Source organism: Trichinella spiralis (genome assembly GCF_000181795.1).
Source record: "Trichinella spiralis strain ISS 195 chromosome Unknown Scfld4, whole genome shotgun sequence".
Taxonomy (NCBI): domain Eukaryota; kingdom Metazoa; phylum Nematoda; class Enoplea; order Trichinellida; family Trichinellidae; genus Trichinella; species Trichinella spiralis.
This window is the reverse complement of record NW_003526943.1, coordinates 8,053,408-8,078,403: the sequence shown is the minus strand read 5'-3', so window position 1 is coordinate 8,078,403 and position 24,996 is coordinate 8,053,408. Positions and strand designations below refer to the sequence as shown.

At 32.6% G+C, this 24,996-nt stretch overlaps 6 protein-coding genes and 1 non-coding gene across 7 annotated transcripts; 3 read left to right on the top strand and 4 right to left on the bottom strand.

The window, feature by feature from the left end:
• Positions 1-163: 163 nt before the first annotated feature.
• On the bottom strand, positions 164-6,859 carry Tsp_01991 (ankyrin repeat domain-containing protein 10). Its single transcript, XM_003377735.1, has 7 exons — positions 6,789-6,859; positions 5,818-5,910; positions 4,948-5,092; positions 1,510-1,668; positions 1,197-1,288; positions 797-939; positions 164-573 (listed from the first exon to the last, which is right to left on the bottom strand). Exons 1-7 carry the CDS (start codon positions 6,857-6,859, stop codon positions 164-166), a joined length of 1,113 nt encoding a protein of 370 aa, XP_003377783.1.
• Positions 6,860-8,967: 2,108 nt separating this feature from the next.
• Positions 8,968-10,603, top strand: Tsp_01992 (hypothetical protein). The gene is made up of 2 exons (XM_003377734.1): positions 8,968-9,157; positions 9,831-10,603. The coding sequence occupies exons 1-2, from the start codon at positions 8,968-8,970 to the stop codon at positions 10,601-10,603; spliced, it is 963 nt and encodes a 320-aa protein (XP_003377782.1).
• A 1,323-nt stretch (positions 10,604-11,926) lies between these two features.
• Tsp_01993 lies at positions 11,927-11,999 on the bottom strand. Its single transcript has one exon. It is a non-coding gene; the product is annotated as a tRNA-Ala (tRNA).
• A 1,884-nt stretch (positions 12,000-13,883) lies between these two features.
• On the top strand, positions 13,884-18,444 carry Tsp_01994 (U5 small nuclear ribonucleoprotein component). Its single transcript, XM_003377733.1, has 21 exons — positions 13,884-14,051; positions 14,256-14,372; positions 14,427-14,492; positions 14,673-14,799; positions 14,865-14,947; positions 15,018-15,184; positions 15,243-15,370; positions 15,422-15,576; positions 15,641-15,776; positions 15,955-16,082; positions 16,200-16,393; positions 16,471-16,582; positions 16,644-16,969; positions 17,048-17,134; positions 17,193-17,319; positions 17,383-17,470; positions 17,538-17,656; positions 17,717-17,811; positions 17,919-18,072; positions 18,171-18,278; positions 18,349-18,444. Exons 1-21 carry the CDS (start codon positions 13,884-13,886, stop codon positions 18,442-18,444), a joined length of 2,781 nt encoding a protein of 926 aa, XP_003377781.1.
• Positions 18,445-18,674: 230 nt separating this feature from the next.
• Tsp_01995 (DNA-directed RNA polymerase II subunit RPB11) lies at positions 18,675-19,235 on the top strand. The gene is made up of 3 exons (XM_003377732.1): positions 18,675-18,727; positions 18,876-18,965; positions 19,034-19,235. Exons 1-3 carry the CDS (start codon positions 18,675-18,677, stop codon positions 19,233-19,235), a joined length of 345 nt encoding a protein of 114 aa, XP_003377780.1.
• Positions 19,236-19,636: 401 nt separating this feature from the next.
• Tsp_01996 (SH2B adapter protein 2) lies at positions 19,637-22,357 on the bottom strand. The gene is made up of 10 exons (XM_003377731.1): positions 22,011-22,357; positions 21,298-21,835; positions 21,095-21,225; positions 20,927-21,003; positions 20,607-20,855; positions 20,366-20,541; positions 20,111-20,282; positions 19,932-20,008; positions 19,768-19,864; positions 19,637-19,722 (listed from the first exon to the last, which is right to left on the bottom strand). The coding sequence occupies exons 1-10, from the start codon at positions 22,355-22,357 to the stop codon at positions 19,637-19,639; spliced, it is 1,950 nt and encodes a 649-aa protein (XP_003377779.1).
• A 353-nt stretch (positions 22,358-22,710) lies between these two features.
• Tsp_01997 (conserved hypothetical protein) lies at positions 22,711-24,391 on the bottom strand. Its single transcript, XM_003377730.1, has 4 exons — positions 24,367-24,391; positions 23,767-24,280; positions 22,970-23,079; positions 22,711-22,904 (listed from the first exon to the last, which is right to left on the bottom strand). The coding sequence occupies exons 1-4, from the start codon at positions 24,389-24,391 to the stop codon at positions 22,711-22,713; spliced, it is 843 nt and encodes a 280-aa protein (XP_003377778.1).
• Between the last annotated feature and the right edge of the window lie 605 nt (positions 24,392-24,996).

Sequence of the window (24,996 nt, the reverse complement as noted above, 5' to 3'; positions counted from 1 at the left end):
GACGCTGCGATAATAATAATAATAATAATAATAATCAATAGTAATAATAATTTGACAAACGGTAACATATCCTGTCATAAATAAAATATAAAAAGAAACAAAAAAAAGCAACGATTCAAAAAAATTTGCATGATAAGGAAGTACCATTATAGTTTATTTTCCTTCAAGCGACACCGTTGCTCCATTTGGTTCGCTTAATTGCTTGCAACGTTTCTGCATCGTCCGCGTCAGCGATGCGTTTCGAGCCGGCGGCGGCGGCGGTCGCCTTGAGCAATTTAATCGCATCGTCGCCGTTGGCCACAACACATGGCCCCTGTTCAACAACGCACTGCTGCTCCCCTTTGCCATTTTCATGTTCCATCGCTATATCATCACTAAACAAAGGAACATATCCGTACATACCGGTGACATAAGCGTACGGATTGTTTTGGCTGTCGGCTTTAACCGTCTGCAAGTAGCGCTCGTATGCAACGCCTAAAACGGAACAAAAGAAAAAACAATGAAAATACATCGTCATCAATTTAGGCCTTCTTCTTGGAAAAATGCAACTGCTACTTGCACGCAATTGCCATTCTAAAAATACAAATATCAAGACGAACAAATAAAAATTAATTAATCAATTAATCAACATAAAACGAACGCGAAGAAAAAATCACCACGAGCGCGTCCAATGGAAAAAAACAATTTAAATAACAATAAAAAAATAATAACTCCAAAAATAATATCATATCTTCTAGTTTGTTGGTGGTGCGGTGCGTCTGATTCAAACATTGATCATGTTGTTGTTGTTGTTGACCATTCTGTGCATCATGATGATTGTACGGTGGAAACAAGCCTTGTTGCTGTAGTTGGGCAGAACGATGGGCGTAAGCGGCGCAGTCGGTGTGTCCTTGCATTTGGGCAACTTCGGCGGCGGCTAATCCAATCCAATTCACTACACTAAACTCATCGACAAAGCCAATTAATTAATCAATTTATTTATCATACAAGCTATCAGGCATCAATTTTACAGATGTCACACGTGTTTTTTTTGCTTAAAATAAATATCCATTCAACAAGCCGCCGCCGCCATAATATACATTTATATTTTATTTGAATACGCGAAAATAACTTACTTGGTGAAGAGCCTGAAAGATAGAAAGCGGTACTACGCGGGCGGAAATGAAATTTTAACAATATTTCACTTTTTTCATTACCTCAAATCACAGCCAATCGCAAGTAATTTGCTAATGAAATCGACACGTCCAAGACGAGCAGCCTTGTGTGCGACAGTTTCACCAAGTATGTCCTGAAACAAATATTCATACATACACAAACGCACACGCGCACATCTAGTATATAAATGCACACACACACACATACACACACACACACACACAAAAATATAAATAAATGAATATATATATATGTTTCGGGCAAGTCATCGCTCAGCAAGTAACAACCAATCAAATTTGGCAAACGAAAAAATAAAGCGACACCTAGTGAAAGAGAAAAACGCAAATGGCGCACCTGCACGTTCGGCTTCGCGCCGGCGGCAATCAAAGCATCAAGACAATCAACGCAGCCAACGCCGAGGGCGCAACAATGCAATGGATGAACACGGTTAAGACCAGCGCTGCGGTTTGTCAAATCGCGATGCCGCTCAAGCAATTCCCGTAAGCAGTTTATCTGGAAGTGAAAAAAAACAAAATTATACAGATGAATCTAAATACATATGTACGTCATAAGTATAAAATGTGACGCTTTGAATATGCAAGCACACGCGGAAGAAGCAACAGAATTCAATCCATACCCGGCCGAAGAAAGCAGCCCAGTGGACAGCGGTCCACTGAAAAAATGGCCCGGAAGCGGTGGTTTGACCGGTATCGCTCATGTAAATTAATAATTTTTCCAAAATATTCTCATCGCATTCACTGGACCATTGTTGGAAATTAAAACCATTCTGTGACAGTGTATCAATGTGAACACTGAAGTCGACACTCGGCAAACGCATTGGTATAATTCACCTTCAAAAAGGGGCCATAGAATGTTTAATGTAAATATGGATGATTTTATTTTTTTGCATAATACACTGCGTAATGTTCAAAAAGAGTAACTACAAACAAACGTCAATGTTACAAATTAAATGTTGTCTTAACAATGTGAAGTAATACTGAACACCGGCATTGGCATCGTTGAATTTAAAAAATGACAAACAACCTTCAAATGATACAGAATTACTTCAACTGAACAAGAAAGTAATCGCTGATATACGTCATTCTCAAACAAATTGAATTTTACAGTATGCTTTTGTAGAAATTTATAGAATAAAAGTTTCAATCTTGCAACACGATAACCTTTTTTACTAATTAGCATAAATAGAAATTGAAATTTATTTGATTTATTAATTATACATAAATATATAAATAAAAAAAACAAAATTAAAAGAAAAATATTTTTTCATTTATTAATCTAAGGGAAGTAAGCAATCAAGCAAGTTGTTTGAAATTTAAGCAGAAAGATGACACATATGAAAATTTTTTTCATTTATAATGTTGAAATATGTAAACACTGCACAAAACTTAATTATATTCAATTCAATAGGTAACACTGGAAATGTTTTCATAGAAAAATTGTCAAATTGCAAATTTCAGTTTGTGTGAGATACTTCAAAATTAGCTATTAAATAAACATCGATAATAAAAAACTGTCAAACAAACTGCTTGTATTTTCAAACAGTTACTCAGTTGTATAATACAAAATAGAGTAAACTGCACTTTACTTCTTCGAAATATGAATTTTTATAAATTGCAATACTTTACAATATCTAAAATAGCTGAAAGAAATTTATAGAAGCTAGCATTTAATTAGTACTAATTAGCAACTAGTGTCCTGAAAGTATATTTTGGGCAACTATTTGGTAAGAAATTTTTATTCCTGTGAAGTTATAGATCAAGCGGGAAAACTGACAGAACTTGAACATCAATGAAATCATTTTGTAGGACAGAGTGGAAGCCGGAAAAGTGGTGTTTGTTGTTGTCGTCAGCTAGGACGAGTGGGAAGTGACTTTGGTTCACGACTGTTTCCCAAACCGTTTTATTGAATTCTTTGTATATATACACGTATAAGAAAATATATATATTTGAGTATAATAAAATGTAAATGTCACGAAAGAACGTTAAATATGTTTATCTTTTCTTAAGAAAAGAAATTGTTTGTATACGTCATAAAAATAAGTAAATTATTTTTGACAACGTTATCCCATTGGATGCTTACGTTGTTCTTTTAGGCACCCGCTTTTACTGATTGTTCGCTTAGAAGTCCTGACAAGAAAAGCCAATCAGACAACGGAATGAACGTCCAATAAGATAGCTCTCTCAATAATCAATAATAAAGCGCAACGACAGCAAAGCCGTGTAATAACGCTGTCAATGACCAATAAAGAAACTTGTTAAAAATTTAGCCCGAGTTGGACAAACCAAGAAAACAGCATGATCATCGAATGAGATAACGCGGTCGACGACCAATAGGAAAATGCATTGAAAATTTAGCCTTATCTGATTTTAATAATGCTTTTGTCCAATTCTAATGCTAAGTTTTAGGAATAAACTTAATTCAGAAACATTGATCTTTTATGAACAGTTTAGTTTTCCTTTTGTTTGTTGAAATTATTGTAAAATGATTTAGCATGCAGTTTATTTTATTTTATTTTATTTTTCAATATTTAGTGTAATAAATAAAGCTTTAAATAAAACTGATTTACTGTAATAAGCTTCTAGTTCCTTTTTTGATTTTGTGTATTTTTTAATGTTAGAATTATTTATTATATGACCATGTTAATAATTAGGCAGTTGTTAATGAATGTTAATTAATGCAATTTTAATTGGATTTGAAAAATCTTTAAAAAACAAATTAATTTTGTAAATAAAACAAGATATGAACTAACGTTTCTTAGAAGACTATCAATGGGAATGCTTGTGCAGTGATTATAAAAAAATTTTTACATTTTATTAAATACTCAATTAAACACTGACATTATATAAAATATTAAACATATTCTTAACTTGCGTTTTCATTAAAATTTTGCATAGCTTGAAATGGACTGAAATTATATTTAATTATTAAAAAAGTATATAGCAATTTAATTTTTTATATAAAAATATTTTTTTTGCCTTTTCTTCTGTAACTGGTAGCAATTTTGAATATCCATAAAATGATTGAAATTACTTTTTATACAGATTTTCATTCGCGTCATTTTCATTCAGTCATTCATTTTGATTTCTTAAAAATTTATAATGGACAACTGAACATAAACAAATAAATAATTAAACAAAAATGTATATAATCAAAACATATAATGCGTGAAAACTGGTTAAAATGAGGAAATATTAATGAAGCAAATAAGTTCGTTGTGCATTGACTACAATTTTAATGTAATTAATTTGAAGAAAATGTTAACTAGTTGGAAAATTAATTAATAACAGTAAAGATATAGATTCTATATTTCACTGGACAGTATTTTTTCTTTTATCTATAAATTTTCTAATTAAACTAAAAATACTTTTAATAACGAATGAATTACTTATGCAAGCAGATGCATTCAATGAAGTTTATAGTGTTATATTCAATTCGTAGTAATAATGAAGCAGTTTAATCCAGTGGTTCTCAAACTATGGGTCGCGGTCTATTGGTGGATCATTAGACAAATTTTGTTTGTCGCGACTTTCAAGGCAAGGAAATTTTCAACACGCTGTATAACATATTTCAATTTTAACAGCTAAATTTGCATCTGCAAGGATTTGAAGAAAGGGATATATATTGTGACTCATGTCAAAATTTGAAGCTTCAAAGGAAAACTTGATTTATTGGAGACAAAATTTAAAGACGGCAATTTCGACTGTTTAAGAAACATTTTAAACCTTTATCATCGATAGTGGGGTGAAACCTACAGACCTGATGTGCACTTACTTGCATGCATTGAAAGAAAAGTTTCATGAATACTTCCTTGATGAAATGAAAATATGTCAACCAATTTCCTGGATGGAGAATCCCTTTCAAAGCGACATATCGACAGGAAAGTCGACAGTAGCTAACAAAGAACTCATCGATCTGTCTGAAGATACAGTGTTAAAAATGAATTTTAACCGTAATAAGTTGACGCAATTTTGGATGATGTTCTGCAAACTTATCCAAATAGTTCAGCTGCAGCTTTGAAAGTTCTGTTTCCATTCACATCATCATACTTCTGTGAAATTGGTTTTTCTGTGATGGTTACCATTAAGACCCAATTTTAAAATCGACTTCAGTTATCTGATTCCTTGCGTCTGAAAATGACGGCTATCGAAGTGGACATAGATGCCGTGACAAGGCAACCTGAAAGAAAGCCCATTCTTCGCATGTATCCCAGTATGAATAATAAAGTAATGAAATTTAGTTCATAATTTTGGTTTGATAACACCAAAATGATCGAAGCTAATCAGTCTTTCATGTTTGTTGGAGCTAGGTGAGCTAAGAAAGCTTGATGCTTAAAAAGTGGGTCGCAGTCCACAGAACTTTGGGAACCCCTGTTCTAATCCATTTATTTGCTTCAAAAAATTATTCAGGAAACAACATTTTATGTATGATTCAATAATATCTCTGAGTTATATCAGCATAGTTATATTATGTCATTTTTATGTAGCTTTAGTGATTTACAACAGTGAGATTAAATTAAATTTGAATAAATCTCCATATAATAATCAATTCTATTAATAGCATCAGCTATTTTGTGCAAATTTGCACAATATTTTCATACTTATTACATTAAAAACTGAAAAATAATTGTAACAAAGTACTGACATCAAAGACCGAAAGCAGATGGTTGTTATAAGCAAATGGAAACAGTTGTAGACTAGGATGTCATCAGTTTGAAAATTTTTATTTGCATTCAAACTGAAAAATTAGAGATTTTTAGAAAATGGTCAAGAACTTTATACTGCAGTAGCAGTTGACTTTGGACTGCAGCAGGAAATACAAAAGGATTTAGCAAAAGTTTCTCTTTAATTAAATTAGATAACTATTACATAAATTAGAAATTATATTAATAAAATTAGATAAATTCTATTAAATAACTGAAAATCAAAAGTAAAAAACTAAAATATTTCCTAATTTATTATTTGACCATATTTTGTAAATATTAATAATGACATTTTTCAGCACCTAAAAATAATTATAATATATGAAAATAATCCATTTAATTAATCAATTTCAATTTTTGAATATTTTATAAACATATTATAATATATTTTGTACCACAATATCCAATGGGGAAGAAAAGTTCCCACATTTGGTGGAAAATTGATTCCTTATGTCATTTTTCGCCATTTCATCATCTTTATTTTCAAAAGATTCCCATCTGTGCAAAGCTAACAATTTCAATGCTCAGTAAGCAGCAGGTTTCTTTCTACTGTACTTGCTGTTACTTGGTATGATTATAACATTACCAAATTACTTTCAGGATAAGTATTTTATTTCATTCATAAAATAATGAAGCAATTTTTTAAATCAAACACATTTTATATACATGTTAAGTTGCTTTAAATGAACATGTTTTTGTAGTCAGCTATCACTAATCTGCGTATCAGTAAACAATAATTTAGACCTTTTGTTCAATTGTAGTTACGAAAATTTGTTCTTGTAAATGTGTTTATGATGTTACTTTTTCCGTTAATTCACAAACTTTGGAACTTTTTAAAAATATTTTCGACGTTATATTGCTCAGTAAATAACATAACTTCATAATTTCCTCCCGTTTTAAGTTTTAAAATAACTTTTTTTCTGATTTCTGATTTTCCACCAAAATTTTCCACCAGCCGTCAAATAAAATCAATGTAGAGTCCATAAATGAATTGGTAAAATAAGAATTTAATACTAAAAGAATATTTATTTTCAAAGTACATGTGTCTGAGATTTTTAGTTTAAGAAATCTATACAATAAATTTTATTGCTTTGCAAAATCGCAGTGGATGTAATTTTGGTAGAATGCATTATTTACTTATGACTGCTTTAAATAAAGTTTGCTTGATCAAAAATTTATGCATAGACACATAAATCTGATTAAAATACAAAAGATTCTGTTAAAACAATATGTTACTAGTCCATCGTTTAATGATATTTAAAATGAGCATAAAACTAAATATTGAAGTACAATAATAAATGAAGTATTACTGACTGTCACATTTATTGACTCTTTAATGATTCTTCTTTATGGTCGCTTTATATTTGTTCAGCTACAATGCCAGTTTTATTATTATTGGTTAGTGCTATTAAAGAAGCATATATCTTTGCTTATATAGTTGATCTGGAAATTGAAATTTTCATTACATCTATAATAGTAATAAGAAAAAAATAATGTATTCCAAGTAATTTGAAAAATACCTTTATTTAAAGAATAAGAGAGTTGCAATATTATTTCAAATACAGTAAAACAACATTTCTAAGTAAATAAGGTAAATAATATTTAATTGTAATTTTTCACAGTAAATTCATTTTATTGAATACTGTATGCTACTAGCAGCTTCATCTTTGTTAATTGAAGTTTAACTTCAGTTCAACCAATTTATTTTGTTCATTTTGAAGTTCCATGCTTTAAAAGCAGCTTTTATATAAATGAGTCAATAAATTAACAATAAAATATTTGTTCTTAAAAATATTTCACTATTTTTTAAGTAGAATGTCCTTATTTATTTATATTTTTCTTTTTAAATTAAATGTTATTTTGAAATGCTCGAAAATCATTGATATAAATTGTTGAATTCAAATGAATTATTTTAATATTTTATTCTTTGATTGCAAGGTATATTATATTTTCAAATATAGCAAAGAACTCTTTAAAAAATCTTGTCCACCTACAGTTACTTATTCTTTTATTGTTCCATTTATCACTGTGCAATCGCTAGAAGTCGTGCAATGTGCGTAAGCAATTTCTGAAAAATGTTGAAAACAGTAGACATTCCCATTAATAATCTTAACGAATATTAAACATTTTTATCACATGTAATTAATTGATAGTGCTGTAATGCTTTAATGAATACTCAATTGCAATTCATCTTAAAAATCAATTAAAAATTGGCAGAAGTCTGAGAAAACACTTATCCACATTTAGTGTGCTAATCAAGTAAAAGCTAGCAATTTCATTTTGTTTGACTCAGACAATAAACAGTTATTTTTTATCAATAGTCATTCATTGCTAATACCAAATTTATTCTTCTGCGTTGTAAATTATGAAAAATGGAGGTATGCTTAAATATTTCTCATGGCCACTTTTCTGTAATAATATCTGTGGATGAGAAAGCATTACTATGCCTTTCTGTTTATGGTCAATGAATTGAATTAATTTTGAAAAAGAGCATTAAGGTAATTATAATCAGAATAGTTGCTCAAATTTTATTAAGTTGAATTATAATTTATGACGTATCTCTTATAAATGCTTGAACGAACTACTGCTACTGTAATGATTATTTTCAATTTGCCATTTTTGATAAATGAAATTAAAGGAATAATAGAAATCACATTATTTTTTTCTCTGTTAATAAAAAAAACTGCAACTTTTTTCAATCACTGTGCAATGTCAGTCATTTTATATTCAAATTGAAAGCACATCTAATGGTCAGACCTGTTTGCAATTAAATGCAGCCATATAATTAAGAATATTTAGTAAAGATTACTATTAATAATAATAAATTAACGAAGCATAATAACAGAATTTAAATATGCGTCAATCGCATTATATGAAAGCTCTTCTTAGATGATGATGATGTTTGCACAGTTCGACGACAGAACAATTTTGCATATTTACATTGCAGTCATTTCAATTTGACTTTATGATAACATACTATCATTTAAAAAAGCAATAATGTATGAATATTATGGAAATAAAAATGATCTTGAACAGTTTTAGCAAATTTTCTTGAAAAATACGACGACAATGGCGGATAAATCTTGGTGAAAATGTACAATGAAACACATTTGAACTATAGCAAAAACGCCAGCAACCTTTTTGAAAAGAAAAGTTTGCTTGTTCTGTCTACGTGGACTTTGCGAGTAGTTTTTGGTCTACTTGCCTGTTTGACAAACTGTTTTTATTTAATACTGGCTATTTATGAAAAATCAATTTTTAAATCACAGAAAATTGTTGCAGGTAAGCTTGGATATTTATTTCATTCAGCTTTTGTTATAATTCACCCTCTTATATAATCTAAAAAATAAACTGCCATAAGTGGAATCGTAAGTTCTAAATCTGAAGAAATTAAACAGTTTTTCAAATGCGGAATAAACAATAAAATTGTTTACTGTGCATTGTAGTTATATCAAGTTAGAATGTGCATTGAAAATTATGAATATCAAAATTAAATTAATTATTGGAATGAATTTCAGTACCTTCAAATACTGTATTTAAATTGTTTTTAATAAATAAATAAAATACTTTTAAGATCGTTATAAGCAATATACATTGTTTTTCTTATGAATATCTGGAAGATTAAAATTCATTCAACTTATTTGTGGGATTTTCGTTTTGCTCACGTGTGCATGCAATTTTATTAGCTCACTATTAAGTAATAGCAACGCTTCCTTGTAAACAACTTGCAATACGATAATAAATTGAGCTTAAACAGCGTATTTACATCGAAACTTTTAAACAAATTTCAATTAACTCATAAATCGTAACAAATGTTGTTTTTCTGCAAAAATGGTTCTACATGTTCTTTGCTGATGAAAAGCATTTAAAGAGGAAATATTGCTAAAAATAAAAATTAATGATATATTCCAATATTTTTTGCTTATTATTCTGAGTGATGCACGTAATTTTTTAGTTAATGCAGCTGGTTGTATCATATTGGGAATTGGACTTGTTGAAGCTTATTTGTTACGGATTGTTGGATATCAAATGCCAGGCGTGTCGACCCCATTTCACTGTATATTTGCAAATGCCCATCCGACGATGTACAGCTTGGGAGAATTGTTAACTGCTTATTCTTTGCTTTTCGTTTCTATTGATCGACTCATAGCCATTCGTCAGACCAAACTGCTGAAAGCAGTTAATGAAACATCTCGAAATTACATGCTAATAGCTTGCATCATTTTATCACTAATAGATTTAATATGCATGTGGATAAGTGCATACTTATTGCGGATGAAGACAATCTCAGCTGCTTGTTACAGAAGTGATGTTGTTGGAAGATCATATTATCTTTTCCACTTTTCTTGTTGCATCTTGTTGGCATACTGTTCGCTTTGTTTTTACATTATTGGCTTGATACAGCTGAAAAGCGCGTTCAAAAATCGCTTGAAAGCAGCAAACCCTTTGATTCAAAAACTGCGCCTAAATCGTGAATCTCTTGTTACTAAAAAAACATTCATTCTGATTGGCTTTACTGTTTTGCTTCAAGGAATTCCAAATACACTAAGAATTTACTTTTTCTTGAACAAAAATCATTCTTGGATATCTGACATTGCTCTTACAATCAACGCCTTTGCTTTGAGCTTATATGCCATCTATTATATTGTTACAAGCGATATAGCTAAATCCGTGAAGAGAAAAGTTACATCTACATTTCACAAAAATTCCGTAACACCTCAATTCTGAGTTACTTCTGTTTTTTTTGAAGTTGGTGAATGTTTAAAATTTTAATACTGGTCTATTTGTTGTCCATGCAGTAAATTTTATCTTATTTTTTGAAACTTGACTAACATTTTAAAATCATTATTTAATCAATTAAACAATGTAATTACTTACACATTTATATGCAAAATGCATGTGCACTCAATATGCAAAATGATCGACTCAAAATTAATAAATTAACATAAAATAATATTGACACTTTCAGTATATATGTATATATAAGCTATCTTAGGAAAAATATCACTGCAGTATTTGCAAACTAAAGCACTGACATTTATTTTTAATATTATTAGTAATTTAAAAATTGAAAAATTACAAAATCAGTAAATAATTAAAAATGAAATGTTCGATGTTCGATTTCATAACGGTTATTTGTATGCATGTTATTAAAAACTGCTATATTATATGAAAATAAAATATAATTTTATTAGACATGAATACGCAATTAAAATTTAAAATGTTTACAGACAATAAGCGGGCTATAAGCAGCTAAATTATTTTTAGCATTTTTGTTAAGATGTTAAGATGTTAGAGAAATGAAAAATATTCAATATTATGTAGAAAATCTTCATATTATTTTTATTTCTTGCTGCTGCATAGCAAGATTAAAAGCATATGCTAATTAATCTTATTTTATAAATGTTGATTTGATCTTTAAAAACTGCATGTTATAACAAAAATGCCACTTCAGAAGATCATTTTATTGGATATTTGTAATGTATTTTAATAGACATCATTTTTTTGAACTTATGACGTGATTGGAAAATGCAATTTACAAAGCAGTTTCCACAACTACGATGACGAACAGCAGTAATAATTGGAATTCTTGCAGCATCTACTGATAATAATACCGAATGGAAGTAAATTGTTATGTAAATATTAAATAAACCGTCTTTAAAAACTAATTGTTTTAATATAAAGTATTTTTGATAGAAAATTCCACAAATGCCTTTCTTTTTTGAAATCATTTTAGTTTGGAAGTAAACATTTGTCTTTAAATGTTCTAACAAATGTTGTTTTGTTTCAAATGCCACTTATATTTTCATAGTTCAATTTTGTATTAAGTCGTCGTTTATCGATGTTACTTAGAGGTATATTTTGAAACTTTGGTCCTCTGCTTGAGGAGGACTAATGAGCGTTGTCATGTAATTTAAAAATATCATCAGCATAATTATTTTACGATCAGAAAGTTTAATTTCAACAATTAATCAAATATTATAAAGTATCATTTCTTTATAACATTAACTGTTAGCAAGCTTTTCACTTACAAATGGTAAACAAAATACTTGGACCGCCGGGGTATCGATCCCCGTGCCTCTCGCATGCAAAGCGAGCGCTCTACCATTTGAGCTAGCGGCCCTTGTAATTTTCTGTACAAAGGACAAATTTAATATTTGTTAAGTAAAATCAACTTTTGTATTGTAATATGTATAATTTATCAAGTGCTGTTATTCAATATTATTTTTGTTATTATCTCGTCATTTTTTGAGAAGAAAAGTTGCTCCATCTGCTTGTAGCCTAGCAGTTGCGTCACAGGCTAGCTTTGAATAAAAAATTTTAAACTTTGCTGTATTCAAGCAATGCATCTAATTTACTTTTGTTATTTTTAGGAATTTTTTTAATTTAACAACTAAAGCAACTTTGAAAACATTCACCAATACAATCAAAATCGTCCATTGAAATCAAAAACATTGTTTCCGTTAGTGATAATGACAGCTGACATAAAAAATAATTATTTTTATTTTGTATCAATAATTTTTACAGTATTAAAATAGAAATGTAGTTGTAATAAATTCTGAAATGAAATGAAATGACAGCTGACGATTGGAGTCGAAGGCTCTACGAAAACAAGTCTAAATTCACGCCTGCCAAGCGAATCATATTGATATTTTTTGCATAGTTATTTCATATTATTGTTTATTTTAGCTAAAAAACAAAGTCAAAAGTTCCGCAGACAGTAGATTATGCATGAAGCAGGCGAATGATAGAAATGCCGTTGCGCGAATTGTTTTTCTCACTAGCAAATGAAGACCTAGTTGTTTGCTATATATATCCATGAAAACACAATATAGTGTGAAAAAGAATGAGAGTTCGACTTAGTTTGATAAGCAGATCGATAGTAGCTAAGAAGTTAGCGATGACAAAGCGAATTATCCCTAGACTGTATATACGTGCGTTGCTGTGTATTGTTGTAAAATAAAATGTTTACTTGTCCACAGTTCTCCTTGATAGCCGTGAGTATTTGTCTACAGCTAATATTCACAGTGGTCTGCTTACTGTATAACGTAAGAGACGAGATTGACGCGCCATTCGGCTTAAGGTTAATTGGCGCAAAGATTTACAGCCAGCAGTAGAAACCTAGGCTGCTACTACAGTAATACTTGCCTATGTTAAAATTGCAGTGTATGAAAAAAAATCATTTAAATTATTTATAATGCATTATTTATGCGTTACAAAGTTATATAATCAACGTAATCTAATTGAATTTATAAAACACAAATTTTAAAGCTTGATTATCTCTTTCTGTTTATTAATTGTTGGTAGCGCTTATTTGTAATGAGATTTCTGTGATCATGTGCTTTATGAAAACAAAATTAATTTAAATTTCCATTTTCATTTAAAAGTTCATAATTTGCTTAATTTTCTTTCGGGAATAATTATTTTTCACAATCAGTGACCTTTTGAATCTTACTGTATCCATACATTTGTATTTTATTACTGTATTTATTACTTTATTTTTTAATAATTTTAATACGAAGCTTATATTTATTATAATTATTTTTGTATTTTATTTGCCAGATAAAATGTTTAAAATGTCTGTGCATACAAATTAAATGATATAAAAATTCTACATAAAATACATCTTAATTTTTTTTCTCGTGAACATTGAAAGTTGTTGGGAACACAACAGTGTGGTCATTTGTTTCTTGTGTCTTTAGTTAGTCTCATTTTTCAGAATTTTTTATTTTTTAAAATATATTTTGTTAATATATTGTTACTTTAGGTTTTGCTTTTGTTTGAAAACTTCTTCAAGCATTGTTTTGAAAAATGGATGGCGATTTGTACGATGAGTTTGGAAACTATATTGGTCCAGAGCTGGAAAGCGATTTATCAGATTCAGATTCAGAGTATGATGGAGAAGTGAACCAGCAAAATGATGAAGTGAGGAAAAGTTTTTGCTGTTGTTTTTCTACCTTAATTGGCGGTATTTGATTAGGCTGATGAAACTGGTGCAGTTGTGGAAATGAATGGCACTGCTGATGCTGAAGCTATTGTACTTCATGAAGACAAAAAGTATTATCCGACTGCACTTGAAATTTACGGACCAGATGTTGAATCGGTTGTTCAAGAAGAAGATACTCAACCATTAACGGAGCCTATTGTAAAGCCAGTTCGTCCGAAAAAATTTCAGGTAATATTTTGCAGAATATGAAGATTTCGATGAATAAAGCTGTTTGGATAATGGTCATTTTTATCCCTTTAGTTTAATCTAATATTTAGAAAAGTAAAGTATTTTTAGACATTTTTTAATTTTAACTTGAAATGATATTTATCGTAAATCATTGGTATTTATTTTATGGTTTTTAAGCATAATTTTCAATGTTACTTTGTTTAGGCTATTGAACGAGATTTGCCGGAAACAGTTTACAACAAGGAATATTTGGCAGATCTTATGGATTGCTCAAATTTGATTCGAAATGTAGCATTGGCAGGGCATTTGCATCACGGAAAGGTAATAATAACATGTTCAGAAATTTGGAAATTTCAAAAAAAAATTTTTTTTTAGACTTGCTTTGTGGATTGTTTGGTAGAGCAGACGCATCCAACTTTTGTTCGTCGAGATGATCGAGACGTAAGTGGCGTTTTAAAATGAAGACTTGAGTATTTAGATTTTAATTTATCTAGGATATTTTTACTTAACTGTAATTACATGAAGGCGATCAAGAATATAATTTGTTAATAGTTGGAGAGTTGGGTGCATGGCATCATATTTTGTTTGCTGGACAAGTTATTTGAAAATTTTGTTTTATAGACGCGCTATACAGACACATTGAATACCGAATATGAACGTGGTGTTGGAATTAAAGCGATGCCAATAACCATCGTAATGCAAGATTTTAGAAACAAATCTTATTTGTTGAATGTCTTTGATACACCGGGTAATTGTTTTTGTTAACTTGGTATAACTGATAATTTGTTATTTTATTTTATATTTTATTTACAGGGCACATCAATTTTTCCGACGAAATGTCTGCAGCTTTTCGTATGTGCGATGGAGTGGTTGTTTTTGTAGATGCACATGAAGGAGTAGATTTGTTTTTGCATTTTTTTCTTTTCTGCGATATCTTTGAATAATTAACTCTCTGTCTTACTTTAGGTAATGCTGAGCACGGAACGAACGTTGAAATGTGCTGTTCAGGAAAATTTGGCGATTACTTTATGTATAAATAAAATTGATCGTTTAATCTTGGAATTGAAATTACCGCCGACTGATGCTTATCTTAAACTGCGACATACTATTGATGAAGTGAACGTGCTTTTGAAGTAAGAAGCATCAAGTGCTGATATTTTATATTAGTTAATAAGTTTTTATATGATTTAGATCTTTTTCCACATCTCACGAATATGAGACTTTGTCACCAATCAATGGCAATGTTTTCTTTGCTAGTGGAAAGTATAATATTTGTTTTACGTTGCTTTCATTTGCCAATTTATACAAAGAAATATACCGTAAGTGTAGTTTCTGAAAATATTGTTTGTAAGTTGATTTTATAATTTTAGCTGATATACAGCCTAAAGAATTTGCGAAACGACTCTGGGGTGATATTTATTTAAATTCCAAAACGAGAGAGTTTCAGAAAAAAGCACCATCAGGCGATAAGCCTCGCAGTTTTGTGGAATTCATTTTGGAACCAATTTATAAAATCTTTTCCCAGGTAATATGAATTGTAGTATAACGTTTTGATTTGATAAAAGAGAAGATTTGTTTTCTGTTTTCAGATAGTGGGTGAGGTGGATGACACTTTACCACGCGTTATGTCAGAGTTGAGCATTCGACTGACCAAAGAGGAGCAAAAGCTAAATATTCGACCACTGTTGAGTCTGATTTATCGTCGATTTTTTGGAAATTTTACAAGTAATTCAAGAATCTGTTTTATTACAGGAATTTCATTCTTCAAACAGAATAGAATAAAGTTAAATGACAAGAAAATTATTTGAAAATGAATGATAATTTTTCGCATGTTGTATTTTATTATTAATTATATTTTCTTGCTCTTTATTTTATTTTTGAGAATAATGTCATTAATTTTCAGGTTTTGTTGATGTTATATCTCAGCACATACCTTCACCTGCTGAGAATGCGAGAAACAAGATACAGCTTATTTATTCAGGTCCAATGAGGGGACAGCTGGTAGATGGAATGTTGAATTGCAACCCAGATGTAAGCGTATTTCAATGCCTGTATTTTATGTTTTATTTTTTAATTTCAAATGAATTTTGAACAATTTATAAATTTTATTATGAAAATGCATCATTATTGTTTTTTTCATAACAATAGGGCCCGTTGATGGTGTACACAACAAAAAATTACGCAACACCAGATGCGGCAAGTTTTTACGTTTTTGGTCGTGTGATGGGTGGAACGCTTCATGCACAGCAGGATGTTCGCATTCTTGGTGAAAATTATTCTATTGAAGATGAAGAAGACTCTCAAACGCTGACTGTTGGACGTCTATGGATTTTTGAATCTAGGTAGGTGCAGCTGTTTTGTGCATTTGCATTATTTTTGATTTGTTGTGTTAACTTTTATTGTGATTCGATCTCTTCAGATACAATGTAGAAGTAAACCGTGTTCCGGCAGGAAATTGGGTTTTAATTGAAGGTATCGACGAGCCAGTAGTGAAGACATCTACTATTACTGATGTTTACTTGAATGAAGAGGTAACGCGTTTATTTTGTCATACCTGCAGAATTGGATATTTTTTTTCTATATTCAAATCAGGTTTACATATTTCGACCGCTGAAGTTTAGTACACAGTCGGTAATTAAGATCGCTATCGAGCCGGTCAACCCTTCGGAATTGCCGAAAATGTTGGACGGTTTACGTAAAGTGAACAAATCTTATCCCTTGCTCAGCACCAGAGTTGAAGAATCTGGCGAGCATGTGATCTTTGGCACTGGCGAATTATATCTCGACTGTGTGCTGCACGACGTGCGGAAGGTGTTCTCAGAAATTGATATCAAAGTTGCTGATCCAGTGGTAGCCTTTTGCGAAACTGTGGTCGAGACGTCTTCTCTGAAGTGCTTCTGCGAAACTCCAAACAAAAGGTGCAAAAATACAAATTTTACAATAAAGCTTTCTTTTAAATTCATGTATTTAATTGATTTCGATTTATGCTATTTCAGGAATAAGTTGACAATGGTATGTGAACCGTTGGAAAGAGGCTTGGCAGAAGATATTGAAAATCAGTTAATCACATTATCGATGGATAGGTATCTAGTTGGAATTGAATCGCGTGGTTATTCATTTATTTATTTGGGTTTATTGTAGAAAAAATTTGAGCAGCATTTTGCAAGAAAAATATAATTGGGATTTGCTGGCTGCTAGAAGTATTTGGGCATTCGGCCCGGATTATGTCGGACCGAACATTTTAGTCGATGACACATTACCATCCGAGGTTAGTATATAATTTTGTTTTTTTTTGTAATTTGTTTGTTTACCTTCTGTTTACTTTCAACAGGTTGATAAATCTTTGTTGAACAGTATACGTGAATCTGTTGTGCAAGGTTTTCAGTGGGCTACACGTGAGGGTCCGCTATGTGAAGAACGTATGCACTGATGGAGATGGAGTCGTATGAAATTAATTGATTGTTTTTTTTTCCACTTTTCATTTAGCTATACGAAATGTGAAATTTAAAATATTGGATGCGCAAATTTCATCTGAAGTTCTTCATCGCGGTGGTGGTCAAATAATACCAACTGCTCGACGAGTAGCTTATTCTGCATTTCTTATGGTCTGTTTGAGTGAAAATATAGTTTGGAATTTTTTTGGCAAATTTTTTTATTTTTATTAGGCTACACCACGGCTAATGGAACCGTACTTTCACATTGAAGTTATTGCACCAGCGGATTGTGTTTCTGCCGTCTATACGGTACTTGCTCGTCGTCGGTAAGTTTGACTCTTGTTATCATATGCATTTCTCAATTTTCTTCAAGTGAACACTTGTTTTTATAATGGAAAATGAAAATTGGTGCATTTAATTAAATTGCTTTTAGTGGTCATGTGACTCAAGATTTGCCGATTCCTGGATCACCGTTGTATACGATCAAAGCATTTATACCAGCAATAGATTCATTTGGCTTTGAAACTGATCTGAGAACTCACACACAAGGGCAAGCATTTTCCCTTTCCGAATTTCATCATTGGCAGGTATGGAATTCTTTTTTTGTAACTGTTGGTGTTGATGTAGTTGTAGTTTTCAGCTGATAGAATTCAAGTGTTGAGTTTTTATTGTATTTAAATTTCAGATTGTACCTGGCGATCCTTTGGACAGAAGTATATATATTCGCCCACTGGAACCGCAGCCTGCCACTCATTTGGCTCGAGAATTTATGATTAAGACGCGACGTAGAAAAGTAAGCTCTCTTGATTAAAGCCGAGCAAAGGGAAGAATTTGTGCTGTTCAATTTTGCATTGCATTTTCAGGGTTTGAGCGAGGATGTGAGTGTTAGCAAATTTTTTGACGATCCAATGTTACTCGAATTGGCCAAACAAGACGTGAACATTAGCAACATACGATAATGTCCTTCAAAATACAGCTTCAGTTTGAACATTCAATATTCATTTATATTATTATGTATTATTTCATATTTATTAGTTGAATAAAACGGCTGAATATGTTTTCTTCTAACACTTTATCAGTTTGCTGTAGTGTTGTTCAGCGTACATTACGTACTTTAATTTTTTTGTCAGTTATTTTGGAATTATTATTATTCTTATCGTTCATAGCTGCAGTTGCTTCTTCAAAAAAAATGAATGCACCGCAAGCGTTTGAATCGTTTTTGCTTTTTGAAGGCGAAGAAAAGTAAGTTGGCTTATGCTTCATTTAATATGAAGTTTTTATTTTTATGTAAATTGAGGTAATTTATTAACATTCCATAAATATATTTTCTTAATATGCATCATTTGTTGTACGATTAATATGTATATTACATGCATAAAATTGTTCGCAGACTCGTTGTTCAAAAAGAAACCAAAGTACCTAACGCTTATTTATTCACTTTAAACAAGGAAGATCACACCATCGGCCATTTGATCAAAGAGTATTGAAAACATCTTTTTTTCCATTTATGAAATTTCTTATTCACGCTATTATTGCTTGCTCGTTTAGCCATCTGATGTCCAATCCGAAGGTGTTATTTGTTGGTTTTCGAGCTCCGCATCCGTTGGAGCATAAAATTTACTTGAGACTGCAGACGACACCGGACGTTCATCCCATTCGAGTTATGAAGTTGGCATTGTCCGACTTGGTAACCATGTGCGATCATGTTGAGGAGAAATTGAAGGTAAGCCCAGTGATAAACGGTGTATAATTTTATTCTGAAATTCACCAACTACTATTACGCTTATAGGAAGGATTGAAAGAGCGTCAGGCTGCATTTGATTGAAACTGCGTTTTATTGGGAAAAAATTGCAGTGAAAAAGTATCTATATTTGCTTTGTCGTGTTAAATATTGATATGATTGATCGTATTGATTATATATATACACGTAGAAGATGATGAATAAAAATAAATTTTTGTAAAAATCATTTACTTCAAAGAAACATACAGAGCAAAGAACACACACGGTGTACAATACTAACTAGTTATTAATATATTATTCCGTGAAAACAGTTGCTAGAAAAGAAAAAGAAATGAACGTTCACTTCACTGGTAGTGAGATAGATAGATGGTTCATCGTAACCGAGAAACAGAAAAAATTTAATTAAAGTTTCAAAACCAAAAAAGACTGACTAGACATAAATAGATAGATATTGCGTGAGCATTGCAGCACGACCGTGGCAATGGTCGCGAGGTATCTAAAAGAAAAAATTACATGCAGAAAAGAAACAATACAAAAAAACGTCGTTCCACTGTTGTGAGATCCAGAGCAGATCTTGATTTAAAAGGCAGATAGACAATATCAGGTGAACTGATATGCATTTTCAGCTCTGCCATGCACTGCTGTTGGATGTTGATAATTTTGTTCAAGTGCCAGTTGTTCCAAACTTCTGGTGGTCAGACGCACCGAGCCGCCGTGGGTCATGTAATTTCTAGGATCCACAGGTCCAGTTGTGATTTGTCGCCCTTGTTGCGGAGGCCAGACTAAAATCAAGTTACAGTTAATCTGTAATGAATGTAATGTTCGTGGAACATCAACATCATAATAAATCACGTAATTAGAGAAAGTATGCTGTTCATTATTACCAATGACATAGTCGAGCAGCATTACGCCAACATTAGCGGAATGGTTATCTCTGGCGCTAGTTTGCAACGGTATATGATGGGAACGAAAATGATCGAGCATGTCAAAAATTGACTCAAACCACAGATGCTGTACTCGACAATGACCCCTCGCCAACACTGTTATTCTTAAATGCTAAAAGAATAATATTGAAATCAAATATGTAAAAAAACGTTTGTTTTCTTATCCTCTGCTATTTCAGTTTTTATAACTGTTACCTTAGCTCGACCGTAGCAGTTGAACGTGAGCACATATTCACCAGTTCTTGTTTCGGATTGCCTCACCAAAAACAAACCGTGGCCATCAACGCCGCATTGGACCACCAAATTGGTTGCATCTCTACGAGATAAACTTCCATGAAACCAAGGATAATTTTCCAACATTCTCAAAATTCCTGAAAATTAACAAAATTCAATTTTTATGCAAATAATACTAATAATTTATAAAAAGAAAACCCACCAAACGGACAACTGTTATCATGAATAGCACCGGTGGACATTTGCAAGCCTCTGAGACTGTTCAACAGTGCGCTACCGCTGGAATGCAAATGGCGCACTGCCGTGTTGACATGCGATGCCTGGCTGCTGCTGTAGCTGCGACGCAACTGCGAAGCCAAATGACTATGATTTGCTGATGATCCAGTGAGATCACGGCCTGTGAACAACGAGCTGAGTCGGATGTGGGGCGTTTTGCGCGTACCCGAGGAACCTTTTCGAGAAATGAAATGTGCAAAATAAAAAAAAATAAAACAACAAATAAATAATACAGCAGCAGTTTACCTCTCAATGGCAGTGAATGAAAATCTCCAGACCTGTAGCCGCTGTCTGTCTTCGTACACGCGTTGGCAATTATGCTACTGGAAAATGATTTCGAATAAAATAAACAACAAGTGAAATGCTTTTTTATCAAAATACTGCCTCCTGCATTCAACGGAAAAACAAACTTACAGCCTTTCAGAACTTGTGGCCGCATTTTCCGTACAAAGAGAATTATCCATACAAGATCGTAATACGGACAACCACGAACGCATGTCTTTGTGAGATTTCGCCTGTACAATGTACTCTTTCAAATTTTCTGCCTACAAATCAAATCTATACCCGTTTGTATACACAGATAATTTTAAAATATTAATCAACAAATTCAGCAATACCTTCAAAACGAACGTGTGCTCGCAATCGGGCGTTTCCAGGACAGTGGTTTCACGCACTTCGGTGATCAAAAAGCAAAAAATACCATTTTTCGGCTTCGACGCTTTCGGAGGCGAGTAGAATTCAAGCAAATAACCTCCGGCCGTTTTAACAAGCACCATTCGACCCTTTTCCCAATTTTCACCGTCCAATTCTTTGCCGCATATGAAATTGACACTCCCCTCGCGAACCACCTCGACCACAGTTTTCGTGGTGGTCAGCAAAGTGGTGCCGGCACCGGCTTTGCCCTTTTTCCGATGCTTCATCAACAGAAGACTGTTCCTTGCCGGATCGCAGTCGCTGCTTCCGGGCGCAAAGACCGTCTCATCCGAGGATTGCTTTTTGAAAAACGACCTCTTCATACTTTTGTACGAGAAACGAGTGAAAAAGTTTTTCTTCTTTTTAATATCATAATCTGTGGACAATGCATCATTCAACGACGAATCGCTGTCCGTCTCCGACGAGCAAAGACTGTTCACATACTGAGCAGGTGCACCGTTTCTTTGACAAAAAAATATGTATATGTATATAAAAGACAAAATTGCTATAATATCCATATGTATTTGAACTTGATTTTCAAAATAATGAAAAAGTTTACTGTAGAAAATTTAATAATAAAAAACAAAGAAAAAAAACCTACCCCCTTTGAAATACAATTGCAATTGAACCAACTTACCTGCTAGTTCCAGGTTCGGGTGGCAAAATGTGACTTCCACAAGAGATGATCGACTCGTTCAACAATCTCGAGCTGCGGCAAATGCGTCGAGCTTCGTTTTCGAAATAGCTCCCGAAAGCTTGGACAAATTTGGCCGCCGCTTCCTGCTCGCTGACGCGGTCGATCATCTGCGGATTCAACGTCAAATAATTGCGCCAGCTTTGGGCGAAATCGTAGGCTGCAAATTTGGCGCAACTTTCGCAAAATTCGGTCCAAACCAACGACGCCCTCGGCTCTGCGACGTTTGCCTGGAGAACGGCGCCGCCGTTCTGCAACAGTTCAACGTTCTTCTGCTGGTTGGAGATCATCGTGTGGATGGATGAGCTTCGGATGTCCCAAAGAAAAGCTTTCTTGCTCGGTTGCTGCTGCTGCTCCGACTTTGGATGTTTTTCCCTTTGTCACAAAGTATATTGACTGAGTCTCTCTTTCTCTCTCTCTCTTCAAGTATGGAACAAAAAAACCTGAATATTATTCATCAAAGACAGAAATCAATTTTTTGTTGTTTTTTTCAGCTCAAAGAACGCAGCTTCGCTGCTTTTGAACACTGATGACAAATGGTTGAAATGAAAAGCACAAACAACATTGAAATGAATCGATAACGAATCAAATTTATGTCAACAAATGTGCCTGAAACAGCGGTAAAGAAACGTAAAAGTTATTCTCAAAAATAGTATTCGTGTTCTTCACTGCTCGAATATCTGTTTACATCCTCGCGTTCGTAATATTCATCCAATTCATCCTCCACCTCCTCCTCTGGATAATCGTTGGTGTAATAATTTTCTGCGTTCGAATCTTCAGAATCTTCGTCGTCCTCGTTGTTGTCAATTTTATCTTCCCAATAACAAAAATTCTCTTCTGTTAAACAAAAAAAATATATATATTTGTATAAATTCATAATTTGAAAAAAACTATGCATATACCTTCTGCTTGAACCGGGCTTTCTTCGTTGCGAGGCAAAAATAAATAATCGAACACTATACCTTCGGAGTCGTCGACTCGAGACCACAGATATTTGTCATCCAATGTGGTTCTAGAAAAAATACACGCACATTCTACACACGTCTCAACTGTGCATATCAATCTTTGAACAAATGTCTAATAATTTGAACTATTGGATTAATCTGCGATGTTCAGTGATCCGCGACTGACTGTCAAAATAGTAAAGCTAAACGAAAATTTCGAAACAAAAAACTGCAAAATGTTAAAATATTGAAACATGACTGAACTTTTTTAAATTAATTTTTATAATATTCTGTATTACTTCGTCAAATGAACATCAGAAAATTATTTTCAACACCACTACACAAATGATTTGCTATAATTTACAATTTTATTTTCGTCTCTTTGCATAACAGGAAAGCACGTAAAGATAATAAACGTAGTAAGATTCAAATGCAAAAAATTTCAAATGTTTCCACCGCCACCTGAAAACGGATGCAATTAATAAATCAAATGAAAAATATACTAATATTTTTTAAGCTTATTTAATACTCTCGCGAAAAAGATTATTCAACAAAGTTTAAAAGCAATCAGTAAACTGACAATTAATGTCCTACTGTAACTTTTAATAAGCAATTCAATGCGCGTGCAACTTGTGAGCATAGCGAGAACATGCACAACAAAATTAAAATAATCGAATGCACGCATGCAAGCACATCTCATAAAATTAAATTTCTTCTTCAGATGTGAAATTTCAAAAACAGATAATTTTGAATACCTTTCCATAATAACGTCGTTGCAAGTGACTTCCCTTTCAAAATTGTTCCGCTTGTCCGCTGAAAAGGATAGCTGCTTGATGTAATCCTCAAGACTGTCTTCATTCTCATCCTCGTCGATTGTAAATCGTTTGCAGCTTTTCCTTCTCGGTTCGGTCAAATCCAACAGGCTAACCGTATCCACCATCCAGCTAGTTTCGGCTCCTTCACCATCATCCGAGCCGGTGGTCGAACGCTTTAGGTCGACGAGCTTCAATTTTTTCCACTTTTGCAAGCATGTTGACGGAACGGAACTTCTCAAATCGTTCAACAGCTGCGAATCCAGCGTCACAGGTTCACCACCGCTTAGTGGGGGAGAAATTTCGTCGAGGCGTTGCTTTTTCGAACAAATTTCCGTCAAAGCAAAAGGCTTTTCGTCTGCGAGACGCTTAGCACGATAAAGCACTGGCAACGACATGATTGTGTGCCAGGTTTTTGATTTCGAAGAACCAAACGAAACAAACTGAAAAAGAGAAACTAAAATTAGAATGCAAATATGAAAAAATTTTTTCTTCTCATGGCATGGCTGGTTGTCACGGCCGAACCTGCGATTTAAAGCTTACGTGAAAAACTCAAATCAAATCCCATTGATCCCGTTATAAATCAATTTTCAACGTTCAGTTAAAAATGTTGGAACATGGCCTCGAACAACGACCACGCCGCATCCATCGCCGCCGCCGTCAAGCGTCAATGGCCAGAAGCAAATAGCATCTGCCCTGGCCAAATGTAAAACTTATATAGCCAAGATGTCTACGCGCGGCTGTGTGTAAATCTCCTCAACGCAGCGCAAATTTCAATTACTCAAAAAACGAACATTTCCCTCCAACTCCTAGTAAAAACATTTGTGAAAATCTCCCTTTTTATACACAAGTATAAGTTTCGAATTTATTTTTCGAAACTTATCTAGAAAAGCAATTTGCCCAAAGTGCCCACAATGAGAAAAGCTTGTTCAAAATGACAAAAACATCTCTCATCTGATCAGGCAACTAGCCTCTAATCAAAAAGCTTTTAACTAACTCAATTAACAACAGCAATCTTTCTGCTCTACACTTGTCACATGAAATGAAAATAAGAAAAATCTTTTCAATACGTCAAAAATAACTCTAATTATAGAAATAGAAACAAAATTAACAGCATGCATCAGTGAAGCTGTATTCAAGTGTCACAAAACCATGAAAGCGCTTTGATTATCA